Consider the following 27642-nt stretch of genomic DNA (forward strand, 5'->3'; position numbering starts at 1 on the left):
TTCCTCGGGGTACTCAGGGCAAAATGCAGGGGACAGCCCGGACACGGTACGAACCCTGGACTTGTTAATTTGTACTTTTTGACTTGGGGTTTCCTGTCCAAGTCCAAAGTCCTGTTTATTGGCATCTCTAAATTGTCCATAGTGTGAGAAAGGGTGCCAACGTGTGTGATTGGTGTCCTGTTAAGAGTTAGTCCCTGTCCAGGTTGTCCCTGCGTTTTCCTCTGGGACAGACTTCAGGTTCCCAGAAACCCTGTGAAAGATAAGCTCTACAGAAATTGAATGGATAGATGGAGGGAATTTCAAACTGCAACTTTTCTAATTGTAACTGGAAAATAAAAAAGGTGAGAATATTCTTCAGGCCATGATGTTACATCCTACTGTCAATTGAGCTCATGTTCAAAATATATGTTGCAGCACAAAATACATCTTTCATAATGACTCAAAAAGTGGAGGTTAGGTGAAATGTTCACTACCATCCACACTAACGTAGTAAGATATTTTTTTCTGAAATAGTTTTATTATACCAGTAAGTCAGTGGCGTCAGTGGTACTATAATGGCACCTCAATAATGAAAAGATTTTTCCAAATGTAAGCTCTGTATCTCAAGCTTGGTATGCTAGATCAAGGATCAGTGGATTAATGAAGGCAAGTAAATAACATCATGAGTGAATCAACATGTCGGGGGCGTCACTGTTTACATTAGGACTGTTCCTCAGAGTGACACACTTTTACATATTATTGTGTAAAGAAAGAAAAACAGATGGTGTTTCACAATTCACAAAAGGACTGAGCGACTGTGGAATGTTTAGCCATAAAATATTCATCCTGGCGACATGATGGAGGATTTTAATAGGATAAACACTTGATCAGATTTCCCTCTTCACCCACACTCTTAAAAGAAGTGAATAATACACTGGCTAGTTGAATAGCAACAATATTTGCTAGCAAACTTACTGCAGTATGTTGGGCAGAATCTCTAATGGGTTCATCAAAAAATGTACTCTGTTGTAAATTTCAATAAGAAAAACCAAACCTGAATGGGACAATTTTTCAACTTCATACTTTGTATAAGCCTGATTAAAAAGAAAAGGCAATTACCGCAAACTAAGTCTTACAGACTACTCTACAAGTTGAAGTGTGTATTGTTTTGATTGTGTTTGTTAGGTCTGATGTGTTTGAGGTAAGGTTGGGGGTGTTGTCCCCGTCCACATCTCTGCTCTGGGACATAACATCAGGAAAGCCTGAAGTGATTCATTGATGAGTCAACAGCTATGAGCTATAAAGCCACAGCACTGATGGAGTCTAAGCATGACACAGCTCGCTCACCTAAAGGTAAGACCCCCAGTCTTTCTCCTCTGGTTGTGTGGCTCCACTACATCGCTTATTTAATGACTAAATAGAAAACTCAGTCGTTGCTTTACTTAAAAATCCACCTCTTATTTCCTATTATCTAAACCTCTGTAAGTCTACTTTATTGAATTAAGTGGAGAAAGATCATTTGTATTTTTGGTGTTTTTTTAACAGAAAGTTAAACAAGTTTTAACAAAAAGTTCTGTAATAACTTTTCACAGCAGAAAGAAAAATGTTCAGCTTGAGTTTGAGTCAATTCTGTTTAATGTTAATTAACTGTAATAGTACAATTTGCTCAAAAGTAAAGTAGAATCTTTTTGGATGAATTTATCTTGAATTTGGAAAGGAATAATTCCTTGAAAACAAGAGCAGAGATAACGCTTAAGCGATTTATTGGAAGAACATCGATCCAGACATTAGGTAGTTTGCCTCTTAATTTATTTTTAATGAGTTACTTTGCATATTCAGTGCTTTAATCTGTTAATAATCAAATATCCTTCCATCTGCCTTTTGCTTTTTGCAAATTTTAATGGAATATTTCGGCATTTTTCATGCTACTTTTTTATCTGTGGCATCTGGTGTGAATGTGATTAAAATATGTCGTGTTTTCTACATGATGACAAAACAACACAATTTGTTTCGAAAAATTGTAGAAAACATCTTTTTGTCACATTTTGAGTAATTTTTGCCTTCTCTCAGATTGTGTTGGACCTCTTATAAAGTTTTAAAAATTCATTTAACACAAATGTGGTAAAGATGATCAATTGTTTCTGCTTTTCTGCAGGTGGATGTTCTTCTATTCTCAAAGCACAAACTCTCTCACTCCCAAGGAAGGAATTATGGCTGTGTACCCTGCTCTTTTTTGCTCCTGTGTAGTGACGGTACTGACGCTCACCAATGGCCGTGCTCTACCTACAGACAGCCTGAAAAGCTCTGTCAAACTTCAAGTCGAGAACATCATCTCCAGAATCCAGAAACACAAAGATGAGGTAAATACCAAGAGAACAAATTCATCCTTCTGCTTTTACCTTGCTCCAAGTTTTTAAATAGCTATACCTATAACGCAGGTTGAGTTCTTGATTCTGATTGGTCACAGAATCGTTTCTAACAAGTTGAACAGGGAATGCATTGTATGTGCTTCACATAAGTGAAGGCTAAATATTGTGTATTATAATGCTTTTATGTAACACAAAAATGTATAATAATTGATAAGGTAATATTTCCTGTACAGAGACATTTTACTTAACATTTTGTGTAAGGAGTCTCCACTTTGAGACATTTTCCTGGCAACACAATGAGCTGTTTTTTTTTTGTTTTTGTTTTTTTTATAATATTAACTTCATGAGAGAAAGAAAACGGATATTCTGCAGAAAATGTGCTGACAAATTTGAGTATTTCTTTCACTTCACTTCTTTCACTACTGTGTTTATACTTTATCTGATAATCTGATTTGTTTGAAAGAGTTATTTCAACATAACTGGAGAAACCCATTTTGAGTAATAGAAAGTTACTCTGGAGTTACGCAATCACTTATTTTGAGGCCAAAATGTTTTGTTGCAATGTCAGAAAACAAAACTTTTAACTGTGGCAGCTGAGAAAAATAAACATTGTATTAATCATCCGACATTTGACTAGCAATTTGTAATTTCTTAAAGCTTGGGATGGTCATGTTCAGACCATCCTGTCAATCATTATTTTCCTATAACAACACACCACTAAATGTCCTTTCAATATAACAGTATCTACAGTATACTCTCATCACCATTGTTTATAGTCGAGGAAGATCAGAATGTGTTCATCAGAAACATGCTATGCAAAAATCAGCTGTTTTCCTTGAACCTGACCAGAGCTCCAATGTTCTTTCACAGTTCCAAATCCTTCATAAAATGATCCTGGATAGTCCCGAGCTCCTGCCCGAGCTGCAGTCTGATAAACCCATCGAGGGTCTGAGCTCCATGGTGGAGATGCTGAACAACTTCCAGCGAGTTCTTCACAGCCTGCCCAAGGGTCACATGAGCCAACTGCACAGTGATGTAAGCACACTGCAGCACTACCTGGAAGACAGGATGAGCTCACTGCAGTGCACACACAGGAAAACAGGCACAGAGAAGAACCTGGAGGACTTCCTGAAAAACCACAGCATGTACTACATCACCCTGCGTCACGTGGCTCTGGACAGACTGCAGAAATACATACAGAGGCTCAACCACAATCTAGAGCAACTGAGAACATGCTGAACTCAATGATCCCTGTGTTGCTTCTGTTTTTTTTTTATTGTTTTTTGTTTTTTTACTATAATTAATATTGCATTGTTTCTGTTGTTCTATTTATTTATATGAACGTATTTATGGACCAAATAACTATTTCCTATTTTAGTTTATTTTTTTATGTTTGAATGTATTTAATGAATTCATTTGGGAACCAGACGTGACGTTCCCATCGGTCTTCACGTTCACACATGCATGCACACAGACACACGCGTTATACATGCTGACATCAGCACCAGCCTAGTATTCCCAGTGACGTCGCAGTGTTACCGGAAGACTCCTGACCGATCGTGCTGGGAAGCACAAATCCTCTTACCCTCTTCCTGACCACCAGCAGACAATCACTATGGATCTGAATGCACTATAATTTTAACATATAATGTTAGCTTATTTTGATGTCATTTGCATCTGTGAATTACCCTAAGGATGTAAGCCATTTATTTCTCATATATTCAAGCTCACTGAAATAAAAAACACAGTTCTCTAAGCAGAAAGTTTTCCTTTTTTCCAGGATATACTGTATGCAGCCTCAAATAAGAAACACAAAGGACCGACACGACAAACCCGATTTATTAGCAATCATTTATATTGTACGGCCATCTGGCTGCCTGATGTTGCAGCAAAATTGTCTTTCCAGCTAAAAGCTCTGTGTAGTGGGACTTAATGAGACATGCATTTGTGGATTTAAAGGCAGGACAGAGTTGTATAAAGTATAACATGAGACTCTCCTAAAAGAAAGAGGGCTAAAATGCTGTAGAGTGCCATTTATCTGTTTTATAGGACAAAAAGAATAGATTGTTAGACATGGAATGAAAAGTGAAGACGGAGAGTAACTATTCTTTTCCAGAGAAATGAAACAAGTAAAAGAATGACGCAGCAGAAAGCACACGTGTACCTCCGGTATAGTAAATATTTACTCTCACCCACTTTTCTACATCTAAATCCCTGGAAGAGCAATGATTTTAAATAGAACTGGGGCAAAATTACATAATCCTGACTTACTACGATAAAGAAAATAAGCACGTTCTTTCAAAAGTATGCACGTAACTGAACCCTGACCTCAACCTTCAGCTCAGATGAACCAATGTAAACATCGTTGGTCCACATTTGTATCGTCTCAGGTGTAATACAAGGCACGTTATTCCTGATGTCTCTATGCCGCTCTGCGAGAAGTCATGCGTTACCATGTTCATATTAAATCTGGGGACTGAGAGGATTGTTTATGACAGACATTTTTGAAATTTATAGTCTTTAACAGATTAAGGTTTCTGGAGTTTGTCCACAGAGTCATGTACGATCTGCTGAGTGTGAATTCTTAGTTTGATCCTGGATTCAGCTGAAATGTGGTGTGGCTCATAATACAAGTGGAAGTTATTCAAGAAAGAGAAAGAGAGAGAGAGTGAGAGAGAGAGAAAGTGAGAGAAAGAAAGAAAGGTCATGTAATTTGGATAAATGAAATGTCACTGTATAACAGATCAAGGAATCTCTGTGTGTGTGTGTGTGTGTATGATGCCCAACATGCCAATGTTATAAGACCTTTTTTCTCTCTCTTTGAGCTTTGCCTTAAAGTTGATGAAGTTTTGTTTGCATCACTAAAAGTTTTGCTGTGAATGTGATTTAAAGATAATTGATTAGTTTCAGTCTCACTAATTTGATTTAGTAGTTCATAAGGAAAAAATCAGCATTACTGAAACTTTTCTATATCACTGTAGCACAGTTTGACCTACAAGGTAGGTCCCGATTACCACAACTGGTCCCAGTTTGTTGTGTTAATTCCTGTTTCAAGTTTTGTGAGAATGGGGAAGGTTGGTTATGGTCAGTGGAGTTTAGGAAAACAGGAGAAAGGTATTTAAACACCAAGCTCTTTAAAAACCCTGAGATGTTTTTATATACGTGTGAGCAGAACTGAAAAGCTTCACTCGAACAACGGTTCAGTGTCAAACTTAAACAAAATAATAACAACAACAACAACAATAATAACAATAATAATAATCTCACTATCAGCTGGACTTGAAAGATTCCAGCTGTGGCTAAAAATCTTCTTATATGACACTAGCTACTCATTACAGATGTTGTGACAATGACGAGAAACAACGTTTACATCTGGCTTGCTGATCAGGGATCAGCAGGAATTCTTTTTTGTGAAAGTGCTTTTTTGCAAACTCGTCCGCATTCTGCTGTAAATAATACCAGTAAAATCATGTGTACACAAATATTTATTTTCCACAGACTGGTGTATTCTTCTACACCTAAAAATAGAGCAACATAAAAGTGGAAAATGTCAGAACATGAAACGTTGTTTTATTATAGTACACTTTTTTTTTAATCTTTAATATAAAACTTATCACACCGGAGACACCGAGTTACATCCAGTTGTTCTCTGGTGTTCTCGCTCGCACACACACACAGCGCTATTTACACCCACTTTTAACTGAACCACTTGCTCTTCTTGACGAGCGAGTCCTTAGAATTCGATGTGCCTGTGAGTTTCTTCTTGTACTGTTCGACCAGACGGTCAAAACGATCGTCCTCTCTGTTCTGGAACTTTCTTTTCACTGGTTTAGAATTCTGAAATCACAATAAAAACATACATAATGACCACACTATAGAGAATTCTGATTCTAAGTAAAATGCGAGTGTTGTGCCTGATTTATCAAGCTTTAGATGTTACAAGCTCTATAAATTGTTTTAAGGGGGAAATGGGAGCTCCGGGAAATGTACGTAAATTTGCAAATTAGGAGCCGAACTAACGTAAACCATGAACTATGAAAATTCCACTGGCATGAGCTCATCAAGTTTTATATGAAAATGAACTTAGTGTAAATCTTGTTAAACTCTGTTGTTTCGGAAAGAAAGAAAGAAAGAAAGAAAGAAAGAAAGAAAGAAAGAAAGAAAGAAAGAAAAGGAAAAAAGAAAAAAGAAAGAAAGAAAGAAAGAAAGAAAAAGGAAAAAAGAAAGAAATAAATAAAGAAAAAGGAAAAAAGAAAGAAAAAGAAAGAAAAAGGAAAAAAGAAAGAAAGAAAGAAAAAGGAAAAAAGAAAGAAAGAAAGAAAGAAAGAAAGAAAGAAAGAAAGAAAAAGGAAGAAAGAAAGAAAGAAAGAAAGAAAGAAAGAAAGAAAGAAAAGCAAAAAAAGAAAGAAAGAAAGAAAGAAAAAAAGAAAGAAAGAAAGAAAAAAAGAAGAAAGAAAGAAAGAAAGAAAAAGAAAAAAAAGAAGAAAGAAAGAAAGAAAGAAAGAAAGAAAGAAAGAAAGAAAGAAAGAAAAAGAAAAAGAAAGAAAAAGGAAAAAAGAAAAAAGAAAGAAAGGCATGTAATTTGTTATACAGGTAAAAGTCACTCATTCATCTGTGTGTGTGTGTGTGTGTGTGTGTGTGTGTGTGTGTGTGTGTGTGTGTGTGTGTTTGTATGATGCCAAGGTTATAAGACATTTTTTCTCTCTCTTTGAGCTTTGCCTTGAAGTTGCTGAAGTTTTGTGGGCATCACTAAAAGCTTTGCTGTGAATGTGATTTAAAGATAATTGATTAGTTTAGTCTTACTAGTTTAATTTAGTATTCAGCATTACTGAAACAGTTCTACATCTTTTTACCTACATAAACATTTACATACAACAGTGCATCGCAATGTACAGATGTTTTTGTACAGATGTTGTACAGATGATCCAATGATTTTTTTTTTTTAATAATATTTACAGCGTCACTGGAATATCTAAAAACACCTAAAGGACTGCAAATTAAAATATAGGGCAATTTAATACATGAAGACTTTCATTCATAAAAAATGTTTAGATAATTTATGTCTTTTCAGGGGTCATAGACACCCTGGTGCATGCTGGGAGTTCTCTGGTGTCTCACTAGTACATGGGTCAACAATTAGGTTTAACACAAGGCCTAATTTTAACGGAGCAAATATTATTTCAACCAAAATGCATTAACATGAGCATGCACACACTTGCATATAGGTAAAAGGCTATTGTCTATATCTAGATATGGAGTTCGGTAACTCTTGGTGTGTCCGTATTCTATAATTAAGGTTATTTCGGGTTTGGGCTGCCGTATGTTGATCATGTACGATCATATGTAGGTAAAGAGCATTTTCAGAGCCACTCGCCCCCACTATATTATACACAGTGCTGTTTCTCTCCTACTATAAAATAACGTTCACCTGTTTTTTATTTTGATTTGGTTTCTCCATTGAGTTGAGTCCCTTTCTCTCCTTCCTGCTAGGGACCGTCTTCATTTTCCTAACCTGGGCAGTCTGTTTACCTTTATCCCTTTTCCTGTTGCATTAAAAAGAAAGCATCAGTTCAAGCAATCAAACATACGACTTTTTTTAAAAATAAATGTATTGATTCTTTTTCATATCAGTACCTGATCTTTGGGCCGAAGTGTGAAGGCATGGGAAGAATCTTCTGGCGTTTTTTGCCGTCGCCCACTTCGACATGCTCGACTTCCGGAGTGGTTCTGAAGCCGGAGTAATGGCCGCTCGGAGCTGCTTGGTTCTTCTGAGTTCCTGCTGACTGCTGAACTGCGGCAGATGCCTTTTTAGGAGATTTCTGCCAAGGCTGCTTACTTCTGTCTTTCTGAGGTCCGGCGCTGTTCTCTTTTTTCTGTGATACAGTCATTGATATGAAGTTAAACATTGATGTCTACAAATAAACAGACTACTGTTCAGTGTAGAATATTGACTTCCTTAAAGGTAATAAACGTAATAAAGAATTTAACATTTTCACCTAACAGATGTAAAATACCCAGTGGGGAAAACCCCCATAGAGTTAAATGTGTGTGTGTGCCTTGTGCAGATGTGTTATACAATTCCTTCCATCATGGATGATGCCAACTTGGTGTCCAACATGGAAAACAATAATCTTTCAGTGTACAGTACGCACGTATGTAAAAACTATATAAGCACATATTCAAACTAGCACCAGTGCTGGCAGCTCCTGCTGTGTACTGACCCATGGGCATTAGTTTACAATGAGGGTGAGAGGAGAGGGCAAGACCAGGAGACTGTACCAAGATCACACAGAGAAGCCTGGCATTCATAGGCCGGTTCTCTAAAGTCATTTTAAATGGCCAATTTTACTATGGCTTCTTTCTCAGGCACTGTAGATTTCAGAGGTGAGGGTTTGGTGTCGTTGACCAGATCTCTCTCTCTCTCTCTCTCTCACACACACACACACACACACACACACACATATATATATCTGTCTCTATCTGTCTTCCAACTGTGTAGAAAAAAACACAAAAAAGATACAGGGTTGTTGATCTGCTCAAGTACAAGCTGTTAAAAATATTGCTAAAACAATTAGAGCTGCAACAAAAAGTTTCACGTCAGGAAGTGAACTCGTGAGCACACTTGTGCTCCAACCCGGTGAGGATGACGCCGAACAACGAGAGCCCAGAATTCACTACTGTAGAATTTTTAATTGCACCGTTTCGCTGATTCTTGTGCTTGTCAGGATTTCAAATGTTACCTGCCATTTTCATAACAACAAGCAGTCTGAAAGCGATGCAAAGACGAAGCGCTTCCAGAGAGACTTTCTAAACATGCAGCGTCTGAAGTCCACCGTGTGGCATGTCAACAGTAATTGGCTTTTTTGTGTTGTGCTTGGATGAGACCGAAATCAACCTTTTTGGTCAAGCACAACGTCAGCGGTTTTCCCGACACATGGCTGGAAAAGCACGTTATCTGGTGCTAAATATGGCGGTGGATGTTTGGGGTTTTGTGTATCATCTGGTTGCCACCTTGTGGATGCTTATGGCATGAATTCTGCCACCAGAATATATCATCCAAATACCTGGTTCAGACATGTCTATATACACACAGAGAATAAAGCGAGAGACCCACAAGAAGACGAACAAGACAAAACCAACCCAGAAATGGTTAAAGAAACACAGAATCACTGTTTTACACTGAGCATCACTGTTTTTTTAGGCTTAGGTGGGGGGGAAATGCTAAACAAGCAATACAATAAAGTCTTCGATATTCTCGTCATCATATTGTGTTTATACATAGAGTATAAAGTTTAGCTAGTGATTTTGCAGGATCTTCAAGACATTACTGAAAACCCTGTCACAGAGTCAGAGGAGTGACCAGTTTCTGTGGATGGATCAGCGAAAGAATCTGATATACACGTCTTTCGTCACAACACAGCGCCTGTTTTTTGCTAGCACATTGGTGACACTCTGACCATTTTAAATAATTTTAAAGTTTTAATCTATTTCCTGTTGATTATCATCCATCAGAAGTCTGTCAACAGTTCATGGCCAAAAGTGTTTGGATGCCAGACAGCATGTGCTGAAGAAAAAATCTTAAAACGGAGAATAAATCTTTCCAGATAAATTTATTCTCCTTTTACAGTTAGAATAATCTCCACTATTCTATTAAGGCTTAAACGCTTCTTTGCATAGCTGCTTGGTGATGCTGGAACCGGTCTGAGCCTCTTAGACTTAGTACAGAAAATCATTCATTATAACATTATTTATAATAACAGACTCCTGTGTTTATGATAATTCACACTCTCTGATGTTTAAAAGTGACATACGGCTAAGTACAGTGACCCATACTCAGAATTTGTTCTCTGCGTTTAACCCATCCAAAGTGCACACACACAGCAGTGAACACACACACCGTGAACACACACCCGGAGCAGTGGGCAGCCATTTATGCTGCGGCGCCCGGGGAGCAGTTGGGGGGGGTTCGGTGCCTTGCTCAAGGGCACCCCAGTCGTGGTATTGCCGGCCCAAGACTTGAACCCACAACCTTAGGGTTAAGAGTCAAACTCTCTAACAATTAGGCCACGACTTCCTCAAAAACAGTTTAAAACAGATTATAACAGTTTATAATCACACCCTCAAGTGTCAGTCAAATGAGGATGAGGTTCCCTTTCAGGTCTGGTTCCTCTCAAGGTTTCTTCCTCTTCCATCTAAGGGAGTTTTTCCTCACCACAGTCACCTCAGACTTGTTCATTGGGGATAAATACAAACACGTTTAAATAAAAGTCTGATATTAATCTTGAATCTTTTTGTACTAGATTTCTCATGATCTGTAAAGCTGCTTTAAGGCCATGTCCATTGTTAAAGGCGCTATACAAACCAAATTGAACAGAAATGAATTATTGTAATGCTACAACAAACCAAGAGAATTGTGCGCTTCCAATGTAGTGGCAAAAGCTTGAGAAAGAACCACATACGGTACAATCCATCCACCATATAAATGTTCCTTTCCATCTTCTCAGATTCGCTCATAAGCCCTTATATAGCTACAGCCGGAGAATCAACATTAACTAATCGAACTACTTCACTAGCTGAGATTAACACAGTGCTGAGTTTTGGTAGCTGGCTAGCATAGAAAATGATGTTTTAAATCATTTATGCACATACACGTGTACAAGTCTAGATTTGGGCATGTGATTTGACATCGCTGTACTGTATAGCTAATGCTTTTTTAAGCACTTACGATGCACTAGAGTCTGTTGGTTTTCCCCCCAAACAATGTATACAACGTTCAAAACCGCCGCAGCGGACAGATTTTCTAAAAACGTATTAGGTAAAATCGTTGCGCTCGTACCGTAATGAAAATAAATGAATTCTACTGCTTTTCTTCTAATCGGAACAAATAGCCGGTAAATATCATTCCAGTCCGACTGGCTGGTTCTGAAGAAGAGATTAGTGAAGAACAGATTGTAGAGGAACAGATGTTCACGATACAGCACATCTCTCACAGCAGACACCAAGCTGTCTTTGATTAATTTCCTTCATCCAGATTTCAGAACGTGCTTTATTCGTTTGGGACTTTGTTGGGTATGGTTTAGGGAGCACAGTGGGTTAAAGTGGATGAGATTTACATAACGAGCCTCACCTTTTCGGCCCTGGGGTCAGAGGCGGATGCCATTCTGCTCTTCTCCGCTCTCATAGCCTTCAATTTTAACTTCCTCCCATCCTCCAGAGAAAACTCCACAATGGGCCTCTGTGCAGAACACATCAAAAGACACACACACACACACACACACACTATTGGTACGGCTTCGAGCAAAACATTCCTAAACGTAATTTCAGAGCAACTGAACAAAAGGTTCAGGAAATAATAGACATAATTATTCAACAATTTTTCCAACAAGAAAAAAACTTGACAGGAAAACGTGTAACTTCGTGGCATGACGGCTTTGACTGAAAAAGATATCCATAAAATTACTTCTAGGAAGCTGCAGTGTGTTCAGAAAAAGTCCCTGAGTGGTTACAGATCATCAAGCAAGCAGAGAATACGCTATACACAACTGCAGCACGAACGTAAACAGCCTTCATTAGGATTTTAAGTAAATTAACTTCCTCCCACTGCACGCAATAAGGCTAGATTTCCGCCTGCATGCAAGACGACACGAAAACCCTCATCGTACAGCACTATATACACTTGTTGAGTGCAAATGTTTGTGTACATCCCAGGTCAATAAAACAGGCATTTACAGTGTTAAAGAAAAATAAATCAACACACCGTAAGACTGGCATAGCCATTTTTATATTTACGGCATTAACCAGAGTGACTTAGTTTTTTTTTAATCTCAGCTGAATAATTTTTTATACAGCTGAAAAATTGAGAGTTAGGAGTCTTGCTCAAGGGGCCCAGCAGTGGCAGCTTCAAGCTTACAGGGATTCAGGGATGCAGGGATTCAAGCTTACAACCTTCTGATTGGTAGTCCAACACCTTAACCACTAGGCTACCACATTTTTATATTTTACGTGATCTTTATGGAATCCAAGATGTGTTTCAGAATGAAATTCTAAGCTGATTCTTTGTTTTTGTTTCGTTTCCAAACGTTTGTCTGTTTTCACTCTCCTGGATCCTGCACGTCACCTCACACATCACTGACTAACCTCTGCTGTCTCTCAACACAAAAGCGTCATACAGATTTCTCATTAATGCGATTATGACCGAGTGTGTGTGTGTGTGTGTGTGTGTGTGTGTGTGTGTGTGTGAGAGAGCGATAGAGAGAAGCACGTTGCTTGAGTCAGCGACGTTTTTGTGACGTCACATCGAAGCACGATTAACGCGGCGACTAATTTTTTATTTTAAATTTAATTACTAATTTAATTTTAAAATTGTTGTGGTTTTGGCATCATCACATCATCACGTCTCTGATGCCGTAATACTGCCTTCTTCGAGTCAGGTATATGTTTTTCTGCTGCTTTCATTCTTCTTCCTTTTGTTGTTCCAGAATTCAAATTGAAGCTGCATCAAATGTTCCAAACACTGTGGGATAAAAACCTGTGCACTCGACGGTGCAGGAAACGGGTTCGACATCTTGACCTTCTGTCACCGGACTGACCTTGTTGGCTGTGAAGATGTTGGGGTTGTTGTTAAGGTGACGCAGGGCTTGGAGGGCGTGTTCATGCTCCTGAAACTCCACAAAGCCGTAACCTAGCGAGTGACCCAAGGGTTCGCCTCGCACCGGCTTCCTATCGTACATCACGTGACACTATAAGAAGGACAGAAAGACAGCAATGGGGTTGATTTTAAACACAAATATGATATATTTGATAAGGATAACAAGTAGTTTGTACCAAGAATTTTTTTTTCCTGCAATGGTACAGACCTGATCAGACTAATATCAGAACCATGCTAACACAATACTGCCATCTAGTGTTGATGTAGGGAAACAGTGCAATCTTGTGTAATTCTGTTACTGTATTTTATGTTGTGTTGGTGTATAAAACTCGTCTCTATCAACGTGAATAGACATTTTAAGCAACATCTGTAGATCACTACTTTGGAAGACAAAAGAAATATTATTCTCTTATTATAGCTTAACATATAACATAATGGTCTTATACACGACACAGCAGATGTAGATCCCCTAGTTGTTCCCCCAAAACAGCTATAATCTGTCTAGACACAGACTCCACAAGATCTCTGAAGTTGTAGGTGTGCCGTGCTGTCGGACACCAAGACACCGCTAGCTGATCGTCAGCACATGTGGCAGAAGTAAGTTTCTCTCATTTTCCTCAGCTACTGATCGAACCACAGCACCAGTGTGCGATCTGTTAGTGATTAGACATCGGGTCATGACGAGTCACTGAGAGTAGGCTGTAATAAACGAGCCACTATTTAAACGCTTCCCAGCACTATAACCAGTAACCGGCTTCGTTTGTGCTGTCATTTCTTTATTCCCACAGGAACGTAAACGTTTTCTAAGACGTCAGCCATCGCAGACAGACTATTCCGCATCGCAGTTTCTCCGAATGAATTAATCATGAGCTGACACGGGGGAATCCTGCCGCAAGTTCGGCTCGACGCGTCCGATAATCTGCTCGCTGAAGAAGTGAAATTGTTTTTTGTTAACACTAGCAAATACATGTGTGACATACGTGCATACGTATAGGTAGAAGTTGGCTTCCTGTCGTGGAGACGATATACAGTTCATTAAGACGACGCAGAAATGTTTAGATTGACTGTATATCCGTGTCTTGGTGATCGTCCTACAAAGATCATGTCGCAGCTTTAAAAACTACCTTCCTAATGTTGAAGTGAAACTGCAATGTATTACTGAGTCTGTGTTAAGTGATAGAAGTATTAGTAAAGGACTATGTTGAGCTCAACTCTTCTGTAGTTAAAGATTTAAACCAAACCAAAGCTCTCTTCTGAACAATCAGGAACAGGTGTAATATGGAAGCTGAAGACAAGAAATGCTTCAAGAAAAAAAAGAAATGACTAAGCACAGTCATGAGCCATTCATTAGGAAGCGGTTATGTTCAGTCATTTTTGCTAAGGTGTGTGTGTGTAAGGTGTGCGTGTTTGTGTGATAGCTGTGCGTGTTTGTGTGTGATAGCTGTGCGTGTTTGTGTGTGATAGCTGTGTGATAGCTGTGTGTGATAGCTGTGTGTGTTAGTGTGTGATAGCTGTGTGTGTTAGTGTGTGATAGCTGTGTGTGATAGCTGTGTGATAGCTGTGTGTGATAGCTGTGTGATAGCTGTGTGTGATAGCTGTGTGTGATAGCTGTGTGTGATAGCTGTGTGATAGCTGTGTGTGATAGCTGTGTGTGATAGCTGTGTGATAGCTGTGTGTGATAGCTGTGTGATAGCTGTGTGTGATAGCTGTGTGATAGCTGTGTGTGATAGCTGTGTGTGATAGCTGTGTGTGATAGCTGTGTGATAGCTGTGTGATAGCTGTGTGTGATAGCTGTGTGATAGCTGTGTGTGATAGCTGTGTGTGTTAGTGTGTGATAGCTGTGTGTGTTAGTGTGTGATAGCTGTGTGTGTGTTAGTGTGTGATAGCTGTGTGTGTTAGTGTGTGATAGCTGTGTGTTAGTGTGTGATAGCTGTGTGTGTTAGTGTGTGATAGCTGTGTGTGTTAGTGTGTGATAGCTGTGTGTGTTAGTGTGTGATAGCTGTGTGTGTTAGTGTGTGATAGCTGTGTGTGTTAGTGTGTGATAGCTGTGTGTGTTAGTGTGTGATAGCTGTGTGTGTTAGTGTGTGATAGCTGTGTGTGTTAGTGTGTGATAGCTGTGTGTGTTAGTGTGTGATAGCTGTGTGTGTTAGTGTGTGATAGCTGTGTGTGTTAGTGTGTGATAGCTGTGTGTGTTAGTGTGTGATAGCTGTGTGTGTTAGTGTGTGATAGCTGTGTGTGTTAGTGTGTGATAGCTGTGTGTGTTAGTGTGTGATAGCTGTGTGTGTTAGTGTGTGATAGCTGTGTGTGTTAGTGTGTGATAGCTGTGTGTGTTAGTGTGTGATAGCTGTGTGTGTTAGTGTGTGATAGCTGTGTGTGTTAGTGTGTGATAGCTGTGTGTGTTAGTGTGTGATAGCTGTGTGTGTTAGTGTGTGATAGCTGTGTGTGTTAGTGTGTGATAGCTGTGTGTGTTAGTGTGTGATAGCTGTGTGTGTTAGTGTGTGATAGCTGTGTGTGTTAGTGTGTGATAGCTGTGTGTGTTAGTGTGTGATAGCTGTGTGTGTTAGTGTGTGATAGCTGTGTGTGTTAGTGTGTGATAGCTGTGTGTGTTAGTGTGTGATAGCTGTGTGTGTGTTAGTGTGTGATAGCTGTGTGTGTGTTAGTGTGTGATAGCTGTGTGTGTTAGTGTGTGATAGCTGTGTGTGTGTTAGTGTGTGATAGCTGTGTGTGTGTTAGTGTGTGATAGCTGTGTGTGTGTTAGTGTGTGATAGCTGTGTGTGTGTTAGTGTGTGATAGCTGTGTGTGTGTTAGTGTGTGATAGCTGTGTGTGTTAGTGTGTGATAGCTGTGTGTGTTAGTGAGTGTAGCTGTGTGTGATAGTCGTGGATAGCTGTGTGTGTTAGTGTGTGATAGCTGTGTGTGTTAGTGTGTGATAGCTGTGTGTGTGTTAGTGTGTGATAGCTGTGTGTGTGTTAGTGTGTGATAGCTGTGTGTGTGTTAGTGTGTGATAGCTGTGTGTGTGTTAGTGTGTGATAGCTGTGTGTGTTAGTGTGTGATAGCTGTGTGTGTTAGTGTGTGATAGCTGTGTGTGTTAGTGTGTGATAGCTGTGTGTGTTAGTGTGTGATAGCTGTGTGTGTTAGTGTGTGATAGCTGTGTGTGTTAGTGTGTGATAGCTGTGTGTGTTAGTGTGTGATAGGTGTGTGTGTTAGTGTGTGATAGCTGTGTGTGTTAGTGTGTGATAGCTGTGTGTGTTAGTGTGTGATAGCTGTGTGTGTTAGTGTGTGATAGCTGTGTGTGTGTGCGTGTGAGTTAGGCATGTGCGTGTGTGTGTGTGTGTTACCTCCTTGATACGGACACCCCTTCCTCCCCCTGCTGCAGACAGGCAGAGTTTGAAGAGCTTCTTGCGGTCCACATTTTTGGGAATGTTGTGAACACACAGACGAGTTTGAGACACAAACACGTTCACGTCCTTCAGCTTTGCCTTCTTCATCTCTGCAAACTAACACAAGCGCGTGCGCACACACACACACACACACGTCACTGAAGATCTCACACAGACCATACACAGCCACCGTCATGATACAGCTTTTGACGTTTAGCTTTTCTATTAAAATCACAAGGAAACAACCAGGAAATCACAAGGAAATGTCAAGAAAAGTGCCCTTAGTGGGACTCCTGACCTACCCTCGCCCTCTTGTCCATATCGGATGCAGAGACTCCTTCCGCTGATTTGGTTCCAGCACGGATCACTGAACACAGGAAGAGGTAGTAAAGAGGAAATAAAGATTTGAAAGGGATCAAAAATGTCAGGATTATGCAGATTCAATACGCTTAATACACACTATACTCAGATCACATAGATTAGATAAAGATGAGATTCATTCTTAGATTTTAAAGAGCAGAGTCAACAACTTGAACCTTTTGCGCCCCTTTAACTATAGCAGGTGGCTCGCATGGTGCGAAACCTTTGTGAACCTTTTTGCAAGAATTTTGACACGAATAATAAAATACTTGATTTAATCACTCTTTGTGTTTTTTCCTATTCATTTTCTATCTAGACCGTAAAAGTGTAGCACATTCTTGGCTTTATAGTCTGATCCACTTTCCCGGGCTCAGAGCCGTGTTATTGGCTGCACTTACAGCCCTCTCTGGCGAGGTAGAGGTTCCTGGTGCCTTTGTGAGTTTTCTCTTTCTTGTTCTTCAGTTTAGAAGCATCCTCTCTGCTCACTGCCAGCACGACGTTCAGCTTCCTCCCGTCCACTCTCAATCCACCGGCCTGCGGCACACAGAACACGACTCAGAGTCTGACACGCACACAGAACACGACTCGGAGTCTGACACGGACACAGAACACGACTCGGAGTCTGACACGGACACAGTACACGACTCGGAGTCTGACACGGACACAGTACACGACTCGGAGTCTGACACGGACACAGAACACGACTCGGAGTCTGACACGGACACAGTACACGACTCGGAGTCTGACACGGACACAGTACACGACTCGGAGTCTGACACGCACACAGAACACGACTCGGAGTCTGACACACACACAGAACACGACTCGGAGTCTGACACGGACACAGTACACGACTCGGAGTCTGACACGGACACAGTACACGACTCGGAGTCTGACACGGACACAGAACACGACTCGGAGTCTGACACGGACACAGTACACGACTCGGAGTCTGACACGGACACAGTACACGACTCGGAGTCTGACACGGACACAGTACACGACTCGGAGTCTGACACGGACACAGAACACGACTCGGAGTCTGACACGGACACAGTACACGACTCGGAGTCTGACACGGACACAGAACACGACTCAGAGTCTGACACGGACACAGTACACGACTCGGAGTCTGACACGGACACAGTACACGACTCGGAGTCTGACACGGACACAGTACACGACTCAGAGTCTGACACGGACACAGAACACGACTCAGAGTCTGACACGGACACAGTACACGACTCGGAGTCTGACACGGACACAGTACAGGACTCGGAGTCTGACACGGACACAGAACACGACTCAGAGTCTGACACGGACACAGAACACGACTCAGAGTCTGACACGGACACAGAACACGACTCAGAGTCTGACACGGACACAGTACACGACTCGGAGTCTGACACGGACACAGTACACGACTCGGAGTCTGACACGGACACAGTACAGGACTCGGAGTCTGACACGGACACAGAACACGACTCGGACACGGAGCCAGAACAAAGCAGAGGAAACCAGAGACCCCGAGGCTTAGAGAAAACCCTCACACAAAGAAAGAAAATGCAAGCCCACATGCTCATCCACACAATCACAGCGTACACATGCACAGCACTGATGGACTCATTTGGACTCACCTCAGACTCTGTCTGTGCTGCTGCTAGACATTTCTCTGCTGCCTCTTTAGTTTTGAACTGAGCAAAAGCACAGCCTGGAATAAGAAAAAAAAAAAGAGTTAAAAGTGGGGAAAAAAAAAAAAAAAAAAAAATGACGTCTCCTGAATGACTACACACTATCTACTCTCCTTTGTGTATAAATTTTAGGAGTATTATCTAGTCTTTTACGGAATAAGCAGCTTCCCGTTGGATGTCGATCGGAACACGATGGAGCTAGCTTTAGCACAATACAATGACTTTGTAAAATATAACACGAAAAAGACGGCACAATGTGAGCTGAATTTAAAGACGTTTCTGAGATGTCTTGTCCACCGGAGTGTCATCGGCTATCTTGAATTTCATCCAGCATCAGCTTTGAGTGCATGTGTCGAGTGCATGGTGTCCAACATCCAACACTTGCTGTTATCAGTCGAATAAGTGAATTATGCGGATACTTGAAGTGCGCTTCACTTGCTGGAATTTTCAGCCTGATCACATGGCTCACGTTATATATTTCTCACTCGCCCCTAGCGCAGGGGTTAAGGCCCTGGGTTGTTGATCAGCAGAGGTGGGAGTAATTCACAAGTAAGTCTCAAGTCATAATTGTCAAGTCAAAGTCAAGTCGAGTCTTTTTTTTATATTTGTCAAACAAGTCTCAAATATGCGACTCAAATATGCGACTCAAATATGAGTCAAGTCATATGTCCCCCATCTCTGTTGATCAGACAATTAGGGTTCAAGCCGCAGTAGTGTCAAGCTACCATTAACCCTCTCTGATCCAGGGGCACCGCAACTGGCCCGAACTTCCAAAGCTGGGGTATGTAAAGATAGAATTTGCTGTAAGGTATATGACAAAAATAAAGGCGGCTTCTTCTTCAGACTACACAATGGTGTAAAACTGTCTAGTGGACATGTGGCGTTTGCATGTTCTCCCCGTGCCTCGGGGGTTTCCTCCAGGTTTCCCCCGGTCCAAAGACATGCATGGTAGGTTGATTGGCATCTCTGGAAAATTGTCCGTAGTGTGTGATTGCGTGAGTGAATGAGAGTGTGTGTGTGCCCTGCGATGGGTTGGCACTCCGTCCAGGGTGTATCCTGCCTTGATGCCCGATGACGCCTGAGGGTCGGCACAGGCTCCCCGTGACCCGAGGTAGTTCGGATAAGCGGTAGAAGATGAGTGAGAGTGAGAGAGAGTATATGATCTGGGACGTAACTAGATATTTTCTGATACTCTGTTAGGCCATGGAGCTCTTATACATGGCCATCAACACCCTTTTTTATTTACAGGAGTAATGATATGTAAATATATTGTGATCACTACAAGTTCAGAGCTTACAACAAATACGTTTGTGTGAATTTAAAGTCACGTGTCGTGAATGGTGCGATTGGGCGACTTCTTACTGAATCAATAACAGCTTTGTGGCTGTGCGAGTCGTAAACAAGCTTCATAACTCAAGACAGCCTGGTTTCATTTGGCATAGGAAATGTTTTAGTAGATGATCTGTGGAAATGGCTGTACATCTTAAATGACTCCAAAATGAATCAATACCAAGTTTAAAAAAAAAAAAAAAAAAAAAAAAAAAAAAAAGAATTCTTTAAATCAGTAACAAGTTCCTGTGTACATTAGGTGAGATTGAGTTAAATCTATGTTTATCTGATTCATAACAAGGTCTGTATCAATGTTTAAAAGTTTCTGTCACATCTAATGGTTTGTCAGAAACAAGATAACTAAAAAAAAAGCTGTTTTTATTTTTTTTTTTTATTACAGAGGAATGGAAACATTTGGATGTGTGATAAAACAGCACCGACCTTTGGAGTGTCCTGTTTCAGGATGCACCACAACACGCACATATCGGAGTTCACCAAACTGCAGAAGAACTTCCTCTACGCCCTCCTGCTCTGAGTCGAACGACAGGTTTCTACCGCAGACACAGAGGTTGTTTAGAGAGCAGTGCAGAGATGATGTGTGTTTCACAGTAAAGCGGGAGTAGAGTCGGGACAAGAGCAAGCGCACATCACGAGTCACATTTGAGTGGTAACTGGTAATAGAATGCTCGGACACTGAACTGCAGAAATTAGAATGGTAATACATCGAGTTTGGCAGAGCTGAAGAAATGTCGGCGGAGATCGAGTCGGTGTGACACGACAAGTCTTCGTATTGCACTCGATTGCGTTTCAGGTCCAGTGTGGTGCTTTAACATGATTTTGAATCACACGTTGGTGCGCTGTTGCAAAATCTATCATAAGATCAAATATCATAAAAATCAACATCTTCCTCATAACCTTTGAGATCCTTACCTTATAAATATCGTTTTTCCCTCGTTCACATCAGAAGGGAGAGGATTCTTAGGTTTCCTCTGTTTTTTCTTAGCTGAAGAGAGAAGGAAACATTTATAATTAATAAAAAATCATCATCGTCTAAAACACTATCAATGAATGAATGAATCATACCATTTTTCTCATCATCATCCTCATCATCATCATCCTCATCATCATCATCATCATCCTCCTCCTCTGATGCATCGCTGTCTGCTTCCAGAGACCCATTGTCATCATCCTCACTGTCTTTGCTGTGATCGTCATCATCATCCTCATCGTCGTCGTCAGATGCTGAATCTACCTCAGACTCGCTGAGAGAGTTCTCCTCTGGCTGTGCTTTAGACCTTTAAATAAGAGTCACACGATCATAACACATGCCACATTCAACCGTGCTCACATGTTGGACTACAGATCAATAGGACGTGAGATCAAGTTGCCACTGCTGGGCCCCTGAGTGAGGCCCTTAACCCTCAACTGCTCAGCTGTCGATCTGGATGAGGGTGTCTTCCAAATGCCATAAACATAAATGCACAGCCATCCGCAGCTTTAAACGATACATAGCGCTTATTTACCAACAGCTGAATACCCACCTAAACACTCCACTGTTCTAAACTGAGCTGGAGAAGGAATTCCTTTAGCTAATCTGCCCTCTATATGAAAGCTACCTAATGTTATGCCACGTATAAACCTAAATAGGAAAAGCAAGCTAGCTATCATAATTTGTTATTAAAACACTTACAGTATGAATACTTTTATCCTTCACTGTATTTAATCTCTTATCACCAAAACACTTAAACCTCGTCAGTGTTTCAGAATTTATTCATTCCGGAACACAAATAACAACATAATAACATTGTTATTACACCATTGTGATGTGACAAAAGCTTTACCGTTTCTCTGTAGGCTCCTCATCCTCATCCTCATCCTCATCCTCTTCAGCAGCCGCCATCTCTTCTGAGGTGTCCACATTTTTGCTTACTGTGATAAAAATGACACAGATTTACATAAAAATAAACCATCAGCACCGTAGCATGAACAGAGAAGGAGAAGGTACCTGGCGCCGAGCCGAGCTGATTAGCCACGAACTTGTCTTTAGACACGGCCCAGTCTACAGCGACCTGTCTGTCTGTGAAAAGAGCGACTCAAGTTAGACTGCAGCATTTCCGAAAGTTATATTAGGATATGATATATCCAAGGGTGCACGTCACGTCGTGTCACCAAGGGTGCACGTCACGTCGTGTCACCAAGGGTGCACGTCACGTCGTGTCACCAAGGGTGCACGTCACGTCGTGTCACCAAGGGTGCACGTCACGTCGTGTCACCAAGGGTGCACGTCACGTCGTGTCACCAAGGGTGCACGTCACGTCGTGTCACCAAGGGTGCACGTCACGTCGTGTCACCAAGGGTGCACGTCACGTCGTGTCACGACCGGGTTCGTCACGTCGTGTCACGACCGGGTTCGTCACGTCGTGTCACGATCGGGTACGTCATGTCATAATAGGATACGTCGCGTCATAATTCCAGGTTATGTCATGCTATGTTACATTATATTCAGTGGGGGGTAAATACTGGGTTGGTCAGGAGGATGTGGGTCTTACCTTTAATTTCTTTCAGGTTGGTTGCTGCAAGGGCTTTTCCTGCTTCCAGCATGTTCTTAAACTGGACGAAGGCAAATCCTCGTTTCTTACCATCTACACACAACAACATTCTTTAAGCAACCAGTAACCATTGATTTGGGTCTCAGAATTAGGTGTCCCCAAAATGCCAGAAATGTAAATATAGTACAAAGTCAACACAACAGCAGTATAAGGCTCGTTTTACTCCAGAAGCGGCTCATTAAATACTCAGGATCAAATACTTTCACATATCTATATTAGTGATATACCCTTAAGTCATTCCGTAAACATTACCTGGTTTTAATGGGATCTTAACTTCCAGCACCGTCCCATATTTTGAAAAGACGTCCTTAAGGTCGGCCTCGGAGCACTGGAAAAATCCAAAAAATGATTTCTTTATCTCAAATTATAAAAAAAAAACATTAAATCTTAAAAAAAAAAAGCTTTGTCTCTCAGAAGACGAACGTGTCCGTGTGTAAAGCTTTTAGGGTTCTATAAACTCTTATCATCTTCACTGAAGCTCTGCACACTGTGCTTTACTGTTACTACATGTAACTCACCTCCACATTAATACATCACTTTCCATGCATCTAACATAAATACATCGATTACCTCTTTTTCTTTCTTAGGTTTTCTATTCATTCTTGTTTTAAACAAGGTTCTTTAATTGAGTTATACATGCACAGTCTAGGAGGAATAAGCAGAGTTCTCACTTCACTACAAGTTGTATACTGCATACACTGTGAGGTACTGAATCTTAATCCACTCGCTTTCCCTAAAATTCAAAAGCACACAACATAATAAACACAGAAAAGTCTAATGTGATACAAAATACATGACAATATACAGGGATCCCAAAAAACCCATTTTTTTAGGGTAGCTTTTAATTGACTAATTGTAATTTTACATTGTGCTTATATTATAGTCTATTTTTGTTGTTTTAATTTTAATCTTTATATTATTATGTGGTGTATTTTTGTTGTTTTATTTGCTTTTGTAAAGCGCTTTGAAATGTACTTTTAAAAGGCACTATAGAAAATAAAGGTCATTATTATTATAAACCAGCAGGAATATTTTGAGAGGATCTGGCAACCTGAGGCTCTAGAGACGCATGCTGCTCTTTCATCCCTCTGCAGTAGCTCCCTGTAGCCTCAGGGAAAAAAATTATGGGAATAAATAAAGCCTACTTTATTTTATTTTCAATGGAATATCTCTTATTTTCCAGATTGAACTGATCTTGTTACATTCAAATAAAAACTGCTAATATTTTGTCGACCAAACTATGCGCCGGGTGAAAGGTGATTTTTTTTTTTTTTGACCCCCGGAAAAAGCTAACTGTGGATAAATCCATAAAAAAGAAAATCTAAGAAGAACATGAAAAGTTTCCTCATTTGACGTATTAATTTGCCTTCCCTCCTGATGATGCCGGTTTGTTTACCTGTACACTTTAAAGGTGGCAAAAAAAATTAGAAAACAACAAAAAAAAATCTCATGTCAGACATTTCCAGAACACACAGCATTCGCTGAAATGCACAAGGCTAAAAGTCGAGCAATTTCAAAGCTGAGCAAACATGCTTTCAAGAAAGGCATTGTGGATATCATTTAATTAGATTAGATTAGATTAGATTAGATACTATTAGATACGATTAGATACACTATTCATCCCAAAGGGAAATTCACAAATTCCAGCAGTATCCAACACCCTAGGGAATTAATACTAATAATAAACTAAAAAATATATATAATTATTTTTAATCTATATATCTATCTAATTATATATTATCTATCTATATATCTATATCTATCTGATATAGACCCTGAACTGATGCATTTATGTTCTATGTTCAGTCCCGATGGATGACGGCATACTGAAATGAACTTCAGCCATAATTAAAAACAAAATGGCAGATTTTTAAGTTTGCTCTTTTTAATATGCTGTTGCCTTGTTTTATTATATTTTATAGTGGGCTTCACTTAAAATTTTTTTTCCACAAATGTATTATAGTCTTTGTTTGAAAGTAACCCTACATGTGCCAGTGATTTTTTTTCCCCCCACTTGTTCGTAAAAATTTGTTTTCCTTCGTCATAAACGGCAATAAAATCTCAACTGTTTTCTTTTTGTAGTTCTATAATTTCATGAATGCATCAAAATTTAGTACTTTTATGTTGAAGGTTGCAGACTCCTGATTTAAAGGGGGGGAAAACAAACAGGAAACAGCAGCTAAGAAAATGCCTAGAGTGTAAGGATGAGCATGTAATGCAAATGTTGTAAATAATAAATACAAAATAAAGAATATGGCATTGGGTCCTGACTTTGTGGACACCCTGGAAGCAACTATCACTATAAAACCGTACCACTTTATACAGATCCACTTATTATATCTGGAAATCTACCATTTTCTGTGCAAGAACTGTAACTACACTCACAACCACACGTCACAGTATTTTACCTCTTCATAGTCACTTACTTTAAAACTGAGATTTCGGATTATAAGCCTGGCTTTCATCTTATTCTTCCTCATGCCTTGTGACTTCTGCTGGCTTTTCACCTCTGACGGTTCTTCTGAACTCTCTGTTTTTTGCTCATCTGTATAACAATAAGATGTAAAGACAGAAACAGCCATGCGTTGGAATGGAGGCAGCAAAAGTAATATAACTGTAAGAAAGCTGTCTGTAAAAAAAAAAAAAAAAAAAAAAAAGGCACATACCTGTTTTCTTCTTCCCCTTCTTCTTTTCATAAAGTTTTTTCTTTGCCTGAACCACTGATATTTGTTTCCCGTCGTAATCCTTTATCTCTTTGAGAGCACGCTGGGCATCTTCTTCCATGGAGTACGTGACGTAGCCTATACCACGGCATTGATCGGAGCCTGGATGGAAGAAGTCACAACTGTGTTTTCGGTTCTTATTTTTATTATAGGTAAAATGAAATATCACCAGGAAGCATTAACACTTTCTTTGGCTATGCGCTGCTGTTCCTTAAAAGAGCAGCGCATAGCCAAAGAAAGTGTTAATGCTTCCTGGTGATATTTCATTTAACCCTTAAATCTGCAGATCTGATAACGTTACATAAGAAAATAGGTTTAATGCTGATCAGAAACTAAATAATTCATTCTGAATAAGTAAACCCTGAAAAATCGTATTTAATTAAAGATGCTTGATTGAAAATTTGGAACTTTCTGGAACTAAAGTGCAAAACATAAATAAAAAACATACAGTGGATGTATTTCTTATAAAGCGGTGTCTATTCGGTTGTCTAAAGATTACGTTTATTAATAAATAATGAATACGAGCATATCAACACGTATTTTAAGAATGAAATCTGTTTTTGTTTGCTTGATTAAATTCTTAAAAATATTTTGTCTCTAAACAGCATGACTCGGTTGGGTTTTCACTTCAGGAAAGATAGAAAGAAAGGACTGCACTCATTTATTTCTACAATGAAATGGGGGGAAATCATTACGTTTATGACATTTAGCAGACACTCTTATCTAAAGTGAGTTACATTTATTTCAAAATACACAACTGAGCAATTGATGATTAAGGGCCTTTTTTAGAGGCCCAGCAGTGGCAGCTTGGTGGACCTGGGATTCGAACTCATGACCTTCTGATCTGTAATCCAACGCCTTAACCACTACAACATCCCACATCTCATTTCTGTGTAGTCATTATTAAAGGCATCATTAAAGGGTCGGGGAATTATTTTTGTCTGAAATGTGGCTGCAGAAAGATTGAAAGCACTTTTAAGGTATATTTTTGCTCGTTACCTTTATCTTTGACCACAAAACAGCGCTTCACCGGTCCAACTTCAGAGAAGATTTCCTCCAGCTGCTCACTGGACGCTGATGGGGGTAAATTCCGTATAAATAAAGTCAGTCCTGCCATTCTGTCTGTACTGATGATATTCTCTTTAAACCTGATTTAATCCGCTTAGGCTGAAAATGTCACCAAGCTAATCTGACAGCTGTCTAAGCTGCCTGGCTTTGACGCAAAGGTTTTATAAATACCGGCTCTAAATTTGTGTTATTATTTTTTTAATATAGATCACTGTAACAGAACACGTTTTCTACGAGGCGGCCATCTTGGATGTTTTTCCCGTTCTCTACAAGTCCCACCCCCTCATTATGATTGGCCAGCCTGATAAGATTCGTGACGTGTTTCCATGTTGTACAGAACAATCACCCAATCGGCGACTTGTTTTGTAAAGTAGTAGCTAATCGCAACACAGAAGGTGGGATTTATTCAAATACGGGTAGGAAAACGAGAATGACGCGTTTGTTCAAACGGAAGTTGTAAGGATTTTACTTCCTGTTTTATTGTTGGGGTTATCAACGAGTGTGGCTGCTTTCAGATCTATTTCTATCTGCTGAAATAAAAATGAAATAAAATATTTTTCCATACTGTATCCGAATTGTAAATGATTCTAAATATTCTTATGTATAAAACATATTGTCATTCAATATAAGCAAAGATGTGCTGATCCAAGATTGGTCATTGGGATTCAACAGTAATCAGCAATTGGTTGTTGGGAGTAATGGTGAGCAGTGATTGGTCGAGTTGGAATAATGGTGAGCAGTGATTGGTCGAGTTGGAATAATGGTGAGCAGTGATTGGTCGTGTTGGAGTAATGGTGAGCAGTGATTGGTCGTGTTGGAGTAATGGTGAGCAGCAGTGTTGTAACGGAGTACAAATACTTCGTTACTGTACTTAAGTAGAAATGTCACGTATCTGTACTTTACTTCGCTACCTAAATTTGTCAACTTTCACTTTTACTCCACTACATTTCCTAGATAAAATGTATACTTTTACTCCGTTATATTTCCATCAAGCATCTACGTTACTCGTTACTACAAAATAAAATCAGAAGAAATGTGTGCAACTGCAATAAGGGAGGTTTGGCGAATCACTGCTCCTAGATTACATTACGCAGCTCCGCACGGTCTATTTCAGCGTAATGTTGCCAAAAGGAGTCGGAAGCCCCTACTGGAGGGCCTCCCGTTATCGTAGACCAGAGGTGTCCAACCAGTCAGAGACCAAGAGCCACTTTTTTTTTACTGTGTTACCGCAAAGAGCCACATTATACACATGGGCACACATGAACATCACCTTTTTTTTCCTGCCATTTTAAGAGCGAACTTGAGACAAATTGTTTACTCAAATGATCTTGCTCCTACTGGGAAACTTTGAGGTATTTTCATCCCACTCACATGTGGGTTTGACAAAAATACCGTATTAAACACAAGCGAAGCGAACACGAACATTAAAAGGACACAAATACAAACTTCGATATGAACGTAAGAGCCACATGAAACCGGGCAAAGAG

The 27642-nt window shown here is 39.9% G+C and overlaps 2 protein-coding genes across 2 annotated transcripts; one reads left to right on the forward strand and one right to left on the reverse strand.

Annotated features, from left to right (window-relative positions):
- Positions 1 to 1240: 1240 nt before the first annotated feature.
- On the forward strand, positions 1241 to 3612 carry lepa (leptin a). Its single transcript, XM_060878662.1, has 3 exons — positions 1241 to 1332; positions 2135 to 2339; positions 3219 to 3612. The coding sequence occupies exons 2-3, from the start codon at positions 2139 to 2141 to the stop codon at positions 3585 to 3587; spliced, it is 570 nt and encodes a 189-aa protein (XP_060734645.1). The 5' UTR covers positions 1241 to 1332; positions 2135 to 2138; the 3' UTR covers positions 3588 to 3612.
- A 2203-nt stretch (positions 3613 to 5815) lies between these two features.
- rbm28 (RNA binding motif protein 28) lies at positions 5816 to 26413 on the reverse strand. Its single transcript, XM_060878218.1, has 19 exons — positions 26087 to 26413; positions 25031 to 25189; positions 24791 to 24909; positions 22617 to 22692; positions 22305 to 22397; positions 21761 to 21832; positions 21597 to 21684; positions 20839 to 21050; positions 20686 to 20758; positions 20197 to 20306; positions 18373 to 18446; positions 17134 to 17269; positions 16678 to 16742; positions 16334 to 16492; positions 12938 to 13087; positions 11476 to 11583; positions 7983 to 8221; positions 7777 to 7891; positions 5816 to 6185 (listed from the first exon to the last, which is right to left on the reverse strand). Exons 1-19 carry the CDS (start codon positions 26202 to 26204, stop codon positions 6045 to 6047), a joined length of 2307 nt encoding a protein of 768 aa, XP_060734201.1. The 5' UTR covers positions 26205 to 26413; the 3' UTR covers positions 5816 to 6044.
- Between the last annotated feature and the right edge of the window lie 1229 nt (positions 26414 to 27642).

Source organism: Tachysurus vachellii, chromosome 9, assembly GCF_030014155.1.
Source record: "Tachysurus vachellii isolate PV-2020 chromosome 9, HZAU_Pvac_v1, whole genome shotgun sequence".
NCBI classification, from domain to species: domain Eukaryota; kingdom Metazoa; phylum Chordata; class Actinopteri; order Siluriformes; family Bagridae; genus Tachysurus; species Tachysurus vachellii.